General features: G+C 34.7%; 1 protein-coding gene across 1 annotated transcript in view; it reads left to right on the top strand.

Moving 5' to 3' along the window:
- RASA2 (RAS p21 protein activator 2) overlaps window positions 1–11,445 on the top strand; it is a 41,134-nt gene extending 29,689 nt beyond the window's left edge. Inside the window, exons 16-24 of the mRNA XM_015816290.1 lie at window positions 257–343; window positions 423–500; window positions 889–962; window positions 2,802–2,908; window positions 3,503–3,585; window positions 4,810–5,018; window positions 6,164–6,267; window positions 9,072–9,261; window positions 9,944–11,445. Of these exons, the coding sequence (XP_015671776.1) occupies window positions 257–343; window positions 423–500; window positions 889–962; window positions 2,802–2,908; window positions 3,503–3,585; window positions 4,810–5,018; window positions 6,164–6,267; window positions 9,072–9,261; window positions 9,944–9,974 (963 nt within the window). The 3' untranslated portion in view covers window positions 9,975–11,445. The remainder of the gene's footprint in view (window positions 1–256; window positions 344–422; window positions 501–888; window positions 963–2,801; window positions 2,909–3,502; window positions 3,586–4,809; window positions 5,019–6,163; window positions 6,268–9,071; window positions 9,262–9,943) is intronic.
- The last annotated feature ends 1,235 nt before the right edge of the window (window positions 11,446–12,680 follow it).

Raw genomic sequence — 12,680 nt, 5'->3', positions numbered from 1 at the left:
GATCACATGTTCCTGGGACACTGCAACTGTCATAAGTACATGCCAGTTGCCAAGCATCTGAATTTTGGCCATATGACTATGGGGATGCTACGACTTTGTAAATGTGACAACTGGTCATAAGTCACTTTTTTCAGTACCATTGTAACTTTGAACCATCACTAAATGAATGGTTGTTAGTGAAGGACAACATGTATACAACACAATTGAACTATCACTTGTAAAATATTGAATGTGTTTCTTTGAATGCCTCTTATAGGATGCACAGACTTCTAGAACATTAACTCTTATATCAAAAGCAATTCAGACACTGGGAAGCTGGGGAAGCTTATCCAAAAACAAGCTAGTAAGTATCACACTGAAATTACTTTAGTCTACTGGCATATCTCTATAAAGATTTACTTTTATCTATTTTCCCTTTTTAGTCAAGCTTCAAGGAGACGTTTATGTGTGAATTTTTCAAAATGTTTCAAGAAGAGGAATACATTGAAATAGTCAAAAAGGTATTGTTTCCTTTATATATAATATTTGGCTTTCTCAAAAAAAAATTGTTTTCCTGGCTTTCCTGCAAAATCTTAGAAAATTTTACCATATTCATTTTTCAGATTTAATCTGAGTTACAGATTAAATCTAATTGTCCAGCACAGGTCTCTCTCTCTATATGTTACATTTAAACTCCACTTGTTTTAGTAAAATACTTGGGAGGAGTGTTTTAAAAATACATGTATAGTAAATGCAAAGGAAAAATGTAGAACAACTTTCAACTATTAAAATGTTCATTTTACTTAAAAATAAGTTTATTTTAATGTTCTAAATATTTGTTAATTTTTAGGATTCTGGGTAAAATTGGGAAAATAATTCCTATTATTCTAATATATTCTCCATATTCAGTTTTTAGATGAAGTGTCTTCCACGGAAAGTAAAGAGCCAAGTGTCATGAATGAGCCATTGCATCTAAAAGAAGGGTAACTTAATACAAAAGTACAATGTGCAAGGCTGTAATTGATTTTTAAAAAATACATCAAACGAATATGTAAGATTTATGACACTTTGAATATAGTAGTTCCAGGCAGAATTGTAGTATTTCATTTGCAACTGCTTATGAGTTTGAAGAAGTTGCCCTGAGGCTTTGTGAGACCCTGAATGTTAAAATTTGGGCTTTTGTAGGGATTCCTATTAACCTAAATGTAAAATATCTTCTTCCCATGAACAAGATTGCCCTACCCTGCCCTTTTACTATCTCTATAAATCAAGCACGAGCAAACATTTCAAGTGCTAATTACCATTGTGTTTTGCTGCCGAGAGTATGAAGCCAGAAAATAAAAATTAACAAATAATTAAAGAGTTCAAAAAGTACAGCCTTAAAGGAGAATATTTCTAGCTCAGGGTTGAAATGAGGGATGCTTGGTGCTCTTTGAGCTTGGTTGTTTTCTTGCAGACATTTCATTACACAAACTAGATAACATCATCAGCGTTAATGATGATGTTAACACAAATACTGGCATTGATGATGTTACCTAGTTTGGGTAATTACAATCTTGCATGAGTTCAACCATTTTTAAAAGGAATTTCATGAACAATATTCAGAAGTGGTATAGGCATTACCTTGTTGACTTTTACTATAGTTTAGAATTCTATGAAGTTATTTATAAATGGAATCTATCTATATAAGGATGTTCTTTTATATAATGAAGGAAAATACAGGTAGTCTTCGATTTAACCAACATTTCATATAGTGACTGTTCAAAGTTACAATGGCACTGGAAAAAGTGTGAAAAACCATTGCAACATCCTTCTAGTCACATGATCAAAATTAGATGCTTGGCAACTGACTCGTATTTATGATTGTTGCAGTGTCCCAGGGTCATGTGATCTTTTGTGACTTTCTGACAAGTGAAGTCAGTAGAGAAGCCAGATTCACTTAACAGCTGTGTTACTAACTGAACAACTTCAGTGATTCAGTTAACAATTGTGACAAGAAAAGTCGTAAAATGGGGCAAAATTCACTTAACAACTGTCTCACTTAGCAACAGAAATTTTGGATTCAGTTGTGGTCGTAAGTCGAAGACTACCTGTATGTTAAAAAAAAAATATCTTCAAATTTTGTAAACGTTTCTTGCTTTATGTAGTAAATTATAGTAACAGTACCAATAAATAATTGTTCTAGTTTATACCTGTGGGTTTTTACTATATTCACTTTTCATTGATATTCCTAAATTAGATTCCATGACAATTTTGGGTTTGTAGGAAAATTGTGGTTTGTTTTTTTTTTAATATTGTGAATGGTACAAACCTAGCATAAAATGTTAATCAAACCCTATAAGTTTTTACATGTCACCTCTCTCATACAACTAGAATAGAAAGCATAAAAACAGAGTGAGAGGGGAGAAAAAAAGAAGAGAGCAAGAAAGAAGAGAGTGCACTAAAGAGGAAAGGAAAGAGAAATAATATAGGAAAGAAACTGCATGGCGTTTAGTTTAGCATGCCTTCATGCTGAATCAGGGAATCAGTCCTCAATACTTTTTTGTCCTGGGCATGGCTGATTTGTTTTAAGATCAGGAGTTGAATCCATTAATCTAACTCAGGGGTAGTCAACCTTGGCTCTTTTATGACTCGTGGACTTCAACTCCCAGAATTCCTGAGCCAGCACAGCTGGCTCAGGAATTCTGGGAGTTGAAGTCCACGAGTCATAAAAGAGCCAAGGTTGACTACCCCTGATCTAACTTGTAAACGAATACATCTGGATAGCCTATTAGGAAATTTGAAAATATTTGTGAAATAATGTTCTTGTATTTGTTTCATAGGGAGATGTTCAAAAGAGCACAAGGAAGAACTCGTATTGGAAAAAAGAATTTCAAAAAGCGTCGGTTCTGCCTTACAAGTAGAGAACTCACTTATCGTAAGCAACAAGGTATTCTTTTTTTTTTTTTGAATGTTAACCTTTCAAGTTACACAGCTTGGCCTGATGGTGATAAACTAATTATGTTCTTCAATTCCAATGGTTAAGAGTACATTAAAACATTGTTCAGTATAAACAAATAAATAAAAGTACTCTTTCATGTTTTTAATTACAGATGTATTAAGTTTGCAAAATTATTTGCCATTGGGCTTATATATCTGATTTAACCAGGACAGTGTAGACACTTTTGAGTCTGAGAACCAAAAAATGAAATATTGGATTCTTTTTCCTGCAGGATTATTCATTCATTCATTGTTGGGATTTGCAAGGTTCTCTGGTTAATAGACTCGGGGCAGCATACATGAAAAATCAAAACCTGTCAAAATCCACAAAAATAATATAAAATCATAATAATTAACGACAGATACTCTCCCAGCAGAATACACTCAGTTACCATCCTGACCAGATACTCCACTATCCTTGTCTTCGTGGCTCTATGAAGGGATCACATATAATGTGTTCCACCGGTATTTATGTTTTGCGTTATCTTAAACAGCTAAGGTTTTATTTATAATTAAAGGATTTGCTATTTTTTTCTTAATCCAGAAAAAGAACCTATATTCACCATTCCAGTCAAAAACATTCTTGCAGTAGAAAAACTTGATGAGGGTGCATTTAACAGGAAAAATGTAAGTAACTTTTGAAATAACAGTCAAGCATGGAAAATTCTAAATTGTCATATAAAAGTGAGAACTTAAATGCCAGGATACAAAAATCTATTCAAATTCTTGTTGCCTTACTGAAAAACCACTTGTATGTTGATTCTGAACTACAGGGAGTCCTCAAGTTACAATCATAATAGAGCCCAATATCGCTAAGTGAGATAGTTGTTAAGTGAGTTTTACCCCATTTTACAACCTTTCTTGCCACAGTTGTTAAGTGAATGATCACAGTTGTTAAGTAAGTAACACGGTTGTTAAGTGAATCTGGTTTCCCCATTGACTTTGCTTGCCAGAAGATTGTTTGTGCGGACCAGTTGCTGGTATGCTGCGGCCCGGTACTGGTTCACTGAATGGGGGTTAGGGACCCCTGATCTAGCCTATTACCTGTTCTTTCAAATCTCCCAGTGGTGCACTCATCACCACTGTAAATGAGTCCATTAGCCTTACTACTGGTTGCCCTTTTTTTTCTATCTTTCAACACTTGATCCTTTTCCAGGGAGCTGGATCTTTACAAAACATGTCTGAAAAAGGATAATTTGAGCCTGGTCATTTGTGATTTCAGTGCAAACTCTGGGTTGATTTATTTGGTGCTCTATTGTTTTCTTGCTTGTCCATAGTATTCTCAGGAGCTTGTGCAATACCAAAGTTTAAAAGCATCAATACTTTATCCTGCTTCTTGCTTTTTTAAACGCCAATAGATATTTATGAGCTTATTTAAAAATCAAGAGCACAAGGAGTTTGGGTGGTACTAAAAAGAGAAAATTAGTAATAATACTCTAATCCCTCAATGCCTGACTCCTATTTGTCATACCTATTAATTCATGTTGTGGCAGAGTTCTCTTCCCTGCATCTCTTCTAAGAACAACTAGGGAGTGATTGTTTCCTCTCCTCTTTTCCTCTGCCTTGGGGTATCCTTACGTGTCTGATGTTAATCATGGATGAAATTGGGCAGTCTTTCAGCTTAGAAGCAAAAATGTGGATCACAAGATCCCTCCTTTTCTGTGCAAAATGGAAGTTAATACATTAACCAATATCTGTTACATCAAGGCAACCATTTGGATAAGTGTCCAGTCTTCTGTTTTCAAAGTTTTTAAATAATACATAAACATTTTTTTTAAATCTGCCGATGTTCTTTTTTCTCTCCTATAAATAAACTGTTGGTTGTTTGAACAGAGCTGTTTTCTTTTTCAGATGTTTCAAGTAATACATGTTGAAAAACCACTCTATGTGCAGGCAAATAATTGTGTGGAGGCTAGTGAGTGGATAGAAGCTCTCTGTAGAGTGAGCAGATGCAACCAAAAGAGATTGAGTGTCTATCACCCATCTGCTTTTTTGAATGGAAATTGGCTTTGCTGTAAAGCCACATCAGAAAACACAGTGGGCTGTATGCCATGTACTGCGTAAGTAACATCTGCACGAAAAATAACATATGCATGTTTTGGAATAGAAATAATGTTGCTTATAATATATTGCTGTAACTTAGGTTGCCTTCCTAATGACCAAAGGGAGGGAGGGAGACGCATATCAGAATTACACATGTACTTGAGATTAGTAACTGAACATTATTAGATTTGAAAACATATTAATATTTATGGCAACTTGTCATCAAGTATGATTATGAAACAACATAGATTATTACTCCTATAATAAATGAATGTATTTAAGTTGCCATTTGGAAATGAGTTTTTGTTCTTTGCAACCTGAATATATATCAATACTTTTCCTTCTTTCTTTCTTTCCTTCCTTCCTTCCTTCCTTCCTTCCTTCCTTCCTTCCTTCCTTCGACACTGAGCATTTCACAATAAAATCCACCCAAAACATAATATACTATAAAAAAGCAATAAAAGTTTACTATAACTATAAAGTAAAAAAAATATGTGGCATCCATAATACATGTATTGGTGGAAGCAAGGATTATTTGCAAGAGAAGGAGATATACTGAATTGGCATAAATTAGATTTAACAATATTTCTCATTTCAAGCTTTTGATATTTTGGGATTGATATTTCTTATTCTCTGTGCTTTATATACTGTTGCTTACTCAAAACAATCTGATGATTATATGTGTATGTGCCTAGCTTTCAATCTTATTCCTGGTTATTTTTTTTACTAAAGAGATAGTTAATTGATGCTTGCTTAGTGAGGATTTCTCTGCCTGAAGCAGTTACAGAATAGAGAGTGGGATTTAATATGCTTCTTATTTTTTAACCCTAATCTTAAATTGTTTCGGCATCAAATAATATGAATGTTGTATACATGATTATTGCATGATATAAGGAATTAAGTTGCAATTGACTAGTTTCACAGACGGGTTTGCTATAGCTTTATAGGCTGTTACAATTAATTCTAGTAGGCCAGATATTAAGGTACGCCACATATTAAGAATTCCTACCTATCATGATACAGCTGTAAGTATAAATGATCTAGAAGTTTTGCACATCTACATTGCTTGTTTTCCCTTTTATTTGTATATGCATTAATATATAGCTAGTAAATCTTCTTTAAAATTAATATATTTTGTAAAATTTTGTATTTCTAATTGAAGAGGTGTTCCTGCTGACATTCAGATAGAAATAGATGGAGATCGAGAAACAGAGAGAATCTACTCACTCTTTGCAATCAGTATGCCGAAGCTCCAAAAAATGCAAGGTATGAAAGACCCATTTGTCAAAGTACCTCAGTCAGTTTTGTAATATTAATACCTATTAGCTATTGTCCAAATTGGTAATCCCATATCCATTCTAGGTTCCTAATTTTCAAATATAATAGGTTGGCTCAGGAGAAAATCATGTCGGACACAAATGATGGACTTCTTCCAGGCTTTTCCTAGCTGTTCCTCCTCAGCCCCCAGCACTACAGTACCCCATACTCATTTGGGAATCTCTGATCATTGGGAGCTTTTTTATAAGGATGTCAGGCTTTATTATGTATAGAGGAGAATGGAGAAGATGGCTTCTGGTAGACTTCTTCCTTGCCTTTGTTTGCACAGTTGCTTTTTTCAAGTGTTAAATAGAGAAAAACTCTGCTTAAATTCAATTATTTGCTTTCAGTTACAGTGCATTCAGAAAGTATTCAGGCCCCCTTCACTTTTGTCAATTTTGTTATTGCAGTCTGATTCTACAGTTGTTGAAATTCATTTTTTCTCATTAATCTACACAGGCAATACCCCATAAAGACAAAGTGAAAACAGAATTTTAGAAATGTCTGTAAATTTATTAAAAAGAAAAAACTGAACTATCACATTGGCATAAGTATTCAGACTCTTCAGACCCTTAGTACTTGTTGAAGCACCTTTGGCAACAATTACAGCCTCGAGTCTTTTAGGGCAGAGGTCCCCAACCTATGGGTCGCGTCCCACTACCGGGCTGTGGCCTCTTGGCCACCGGACCGTGTGAGTGGCTGAGCAGTGTTGCACGTGCGCATGTATGCATGCTCTTGTGCTAGCTGAGCCGCGAATCTCACACCGCTGCTAGGAGAACCATGAGCCTCGCTGGTGCTAGGCAAGCCGCGAGCCTCTCACCGGCACTAGGAGAGCCAAGAACTATGCACTGGTGCTAGCAACCCCCATTGCGGAGCATCATGCTCACGGCCCCCTTCGTGCGCATGCAGCCACATTTATGTGTGTGTGTGTGTGTGTGTGTGTGCGCGCATAAAAATGCCTGTCCCTTTCCCACCAGGCCGCCAACACAGAAAGGTTGGTGACCCCTGTTTTAGGGTATGACACAATAAGCTCTGCAAACCTGGATTGGGGGATTTTCTGCCATTCTTCCTTACAAATCCTCTCAAGCTCAGTCAGGTTAGATAGCGACCATTGGTGGACAGCCATTTTCAGGTCCCTCCAGAAATGTTCAATAGAGTTCAAGTCAGGGCTCTGGTTTGGCCACTCTAGGACATTCACAGAGTTGTCCCTAAGCCACTCCTGTGTTGTCTTGGCTGCTTAAGATCATTGTCATGTTGGAAAGTGAACCTTTGGTGCAGTCTGAAGTCCTGAGTGCTGTGGAACAGATTTTCATTGAGGATATCCCTGTACTGGAACTCATTCAGAGTAACCATTGGGTTCTTGGTCACCTCTCTTACTAAGGCTCTTCTCCCCCCAATTGCTCAGTTTGACCGGGCGACCAACTCTTGGAAGAATCCTGGTTGTGCCAAACTTCTTCCATTTGAGAATTATGGAGGCCACTATGTTTTTAGGAACCTTCAGTGCAGCAGAAATTTTATTGCAGCCTTCCCCAGATCTGTGCCTTGCAATAATTCTGTCTCTGAGCTCTGCAGATAGTTCCTTTGACCTCATGGCTTTTGCTCTACTACAGTATGCATTGTCAGCTGGGAGGGCTTCTATAGAAAGGTGTGTGCCTTTCCAAATCATACCACAGATGGAGTCCAATGAAGGTATAGAAACATGTCAGTAAAAGAAATAGGAGGCACCAAAGCTAAATTTCAGTAGCCCAGCTGGATAAAACTTGATTCCCAAATAATGAACATCAGATATAATCACTCCCTGGTTGTTGCAAAGAGTCTGAATACTTACGCGAATGTGATATTTCAGTTTTTTTCTTTTTAATAAATTTACAGACTTTTTTAAACTTCTGTTTTCATTTTGTCATTATGGGTTACTGGGTGTAGATTAATGAGGAAAAATGAATTTCAATAACTACTAGAATCAGATTGCAGCATAACAAAATTGACAAAAGTGAAGGGGGTCTGAATGTGCTATATTTAAGATACGGTTCTCAAAGTATCCTGCCAGTGTAAATCTCAGTTACTGCAATATGTGTTAATAAACCCTACATTTAAGAAGCTAATACGTGGAAGGGAGAGGTCTCTGTTGAAGCTGAATCTACATCCAAGTAGCGTGTATTTGATTTGATTTAAGCCTATCCATACACCTGTAGCAATAGTGGAAGTGATCTTTGTGAATTTAAAGCTCCAGCAGATCTGTCAAAAGGGTATTGTAAGCCTTCCCCAAATATGGGATTGCAGAATCAGACAGTGATTATATCTGATGTTCATTATTTGGAAAATCTAATTAGGGCTACTTCTTCATTTATTGTGTACTTTAGGTTAGTTTTTATGCATTATATATAAAGTCTGCTGATCCAAGGTCCATTAAATCAAGAAATTGTATGACAGCGCCATCTCCTGGATATTCAGACTTGATGGAATTTACAAATTTATGAAAGAAGAATGTAATAGCCTTTTGATCCTTTTATATTTTTTCATGGAAAAGTTTGTACTTATTAGTCCAGATAACAACTAATTTAAATTGTTTTAATTTACACTGATAAATTAATGAACTAACATGAAACAATGTTCTGTTATGCCCCGAAAATACCCTTTGTTATTTTAATTAATCACATTTATGGTAAACCTTATGTCTGAAAATATAGAACAGCAAAACTTTGTTTCTTGAACATTTAAAGCTTTGTAATACTCTAATTTATACTTACTTTTAGAGGCTTGTGGAAGTATAGCAGTCTATCAAGGTCCACAAAAAGAGCTAGATGACTATTCTAATTTCAAAATTGAGGACTCAGTAGCAACTTTTCAAACTCTTCAGCAAATAATATCTATTGTAGAACAATTGGACATGCATCATGATAAGTATCGAGAAAAAAGATCATCTAGTGCTAAATATGGCAGTGAGTAAGTATTGTAGGTAATTCTACCATTACAACAGGCTTGTCTTTTAACAAACTGCAACTAAATGTTAATGTAATTCTGTGACCACGTAGTCATCTAATGCAGGGGTCCCCAACCTGTGGGCCACAGCCCACTACTGGGCCGTAGCCTCTTGGCCACCGGGCCACGTGAGTGTCTGGCTAGTGTGTCCGTATATGTGTGTGCATGCACTCACCCCCACTCACACTAGCTTGTATAGAACATGGAATTATCTCTGAGGGAGATGGGCAGTTAAGAACACATCCTTCATTCTGCAAATCTTAATACAGTAAAACCTTGATTTAATGGACTGGTTGGGAGAGAAAATATTCAATATTTCCAACTGTTAAATGTGAAAATACATTCTTTGAACTTGTTTTCTCCTTTCTATAGGGATGTCATTACGCAAATTATATAAACTGCCTCAGGTTTTAAAAAATTAAGATAGGACTGAAGTAAATTTAACTTCCTCATCCAGATTATGCAGAATGCAGTTTTCTTTATTTGTGGAAGATATCCAGGTGGATTTAAGTCTGCTCAGTGGTGATCAGTAAAATTGAAAATTTATTGTTGTCAGAAAATACAGCACTAATTGTAAGTGAAAAATAATTTTTAACTTGCAGTTTCTAACAAATAGTTAAATACGGTTCTTTTTTTTCTTTTGTAGAGAAAATCCAATTGTTGGAAAAATTTCCTAATCAAAGGCACTTCATCAGAGATTTTGAAAGAAAGGAATTGGACTAATTTTCACTCACAAAACAAACTGGTTTTGTGATTATTCCGTGAATTTAAGAATATGCATTTCCTGCAAATTAGCTGCATTCATAAGTTTATTTAATATTTAACAGTGGAAAGAACAGTGTCGAATCAGATTTCTGCAGGGATAAGGGAAAACATAAAGAACTTAACATACAAAAAAATGAAATAAGGTATCTAAAGTTGGGAAGATCTTCTAAAGAAATAAGCTTTCTAAGGAAAAAAACAACTACCACCTTCAGTTGGGATTTTATCTGCCAGGATAATCATCAGCTTCTGTGACTATCACTATTATCTGGACAAAGAAATTCTGACAGGTGACAAAAGGATTTGAAGCTTTACATTCAGCACACAGTCACTTTTAAAGCTTCCTTTCTTAACCTACAGTAGAAATGTTGCTTTTCAAAAAAAAAAAAAAAAGGAACAAAATGATGGTACTTTTTCAAAATGTGCATTGATAATTAGCAAAGTTATGTTATTTAAGCGGTATCACTGAAGCAGGACAAGTCAGGGAATCTATATGTCTTGTTTACAGTTGGAGTGAATAGTGAAAGATGTGATGTGGAATCATTGGTTTTTTCTTTTTGAAATAACATATTGTTAGTATTTTTAGTGATTGGGTTTCGGAGGAAAATGTATGCTGTTCAGATAATACGATAGCTGAATACCATGTGGCATATCATTAGTAATTTTTTTTAAAATGCCTAAAGGTACATGGTATACAGTGAACATTGCCATACCCAATTGTAACTAGCTGTTTTTGAAAATCACTCCAAGCACTTTACATATCTGGTTAATCCCAGATTATAATTCTAGATACTTTATAGTATCTAATCATTATGATCAGTTGAATGATCACTACTGTGGCTTAAAACCATATTTTATGAAATTTTATATCTAGGGTATTTTTTACTTGCCAAGTAAAGTTTTGAACTAAGCTTTACTTTTAGAACTCTTAATCTTTCCTTGTTGTATTTGTACCTATAAACTGATAAAATGACTGGTATGTAATAAATATGAACAAACTCTTGGGAGAGAAAAAGGCTAAGTTTTTAAAATCAGTATTATATGAAGTCATCAGAAGTCAAGCTTAACTCAAAAGAGACTTTACCTTTTCTTTACTGAATGTGGTACTACAGAAGACTGGCCTTGGGAGCAATTTATTAAGCACTATAAAAACCAGTGAATTTCCACTGAAGTATAACATTCATGATTTTCTGTTTATTGGTCTCCTTACCTTTTAATACTCCTGGTTTACTAATATTTGCCTCCACTCATTAGGATTGCTTTCATTGTCTAATAGAAATCTAAAATAAGGACATTTAAAAGATAAAACTGGCTTAAATACTACATGATTGTAATGGTATTATGCTAGCAAAATAAGAAAGCTTGCCATTAAAGTAAATATTCTGATCCTAAGACTGGACTAGCCTCTAAATTAAATGCACCTAAATAGAACTTCTTTTTCCCAATAGTTGGTATCCATGCCTTATCATTAAATGTTTTTAATACTTTTGTTTGAGGCATAGATACAAAAACCTATTAAAACAAACAAGCTCACTGGATATATAAATCTATCAATGCGGATTGTGCATTTTGGGTAAAATGTAAGGGAAATTAATAATTTAGTGACAGAATGAATGACACAGATTGTATAATAAAAGAGATATAAACCTAGAATGCAAAGCAAAATGCAAGTGTAATGTAGAGGACTTAAAATAGAAAATTGTGTCTATGTAGTCACCTAATTTACAGCCTGAACGTCTTTTATGCAAAATATCAGAAAAACTTTGCTTCTGTTCCTTTAATAAATTTTATTTCCAAAATTAAAATACAAATTTCAACAGAGAAAAGGGAAACAACAACAAAGCACTAAACAAGACAAAAAAGTACATTAAAAAACCATGTATATATATATAGTTGATTACAGATAAATATACTTTCCCCCTTGCAAAATAGGTCTACGAGTTTATAAACTTCTACAGCTCTATTTGCCCAACTAATTTGACCTACCATCTGTTTACCATAAGAAAAGTTTATCAGATAAACCCCACAACAAAACTAAACTTCGAAGTCTTCTTTTAACAATATATTCTTGTATTTCACACACAGAAAGTACACAACAGCTTCTAATCTACCATAAATCACTGCAATAATTACCTCTGATCTGTCCAGGATCAAATCAATCTTGATTGTTTTCCTTAAAATTATGAGCATTAAAATATGCTTTCATTACTATGCATATATATATTCATTAATATACTTTAATATATTCGGGAACTGCATTATGTTTTAGTATAAGAAAAATATGAAAAATACCAATTTTATACATAATTTAAGCATGGAGATAAATAATCTTTGAGTTTAAAAAAGAAAGTGGATCCTTGATGAAGTATTACATTTTCACAGATAACTATGAATCTTATCATCCATGGATGGAAAAATTAGAGATTCGCCCACATAAATTCAGGCTTCCTTTTTGTTCCTAGACTGTCAAATAGGAAACAGCTATGGGTCAGCCGAAAATCTTCTAGATTTGTAACTATCAGCCCAAGAGCTATTTTATACCTGTTTACAGCATTTGACAGTAAGAAAAACATTATTTCCTTCCTGGGTTATGCCAGATCCATAGGGTATAAGTAAATGTG

Source organism: Protobothrops mucrosquamatus, unplaced genomic scaffold, assembly GCF_001527695.2.
Source record: "Protobothrops mucrosquamatus isolate PMUCROS unplaced genomic scaffold, P.Mucros_1.0 scaffold420, whole genome shotgun sequence".
NCBI lineage: Eukaryota > Metazoa > Chordata > Lepidosauria > Squamata > Viperidae > Protobothrops > Protobothrops mucrosquamatus.
This window is presented reverse-complemented; position numbering and strand designations above follow the sequence as displayed.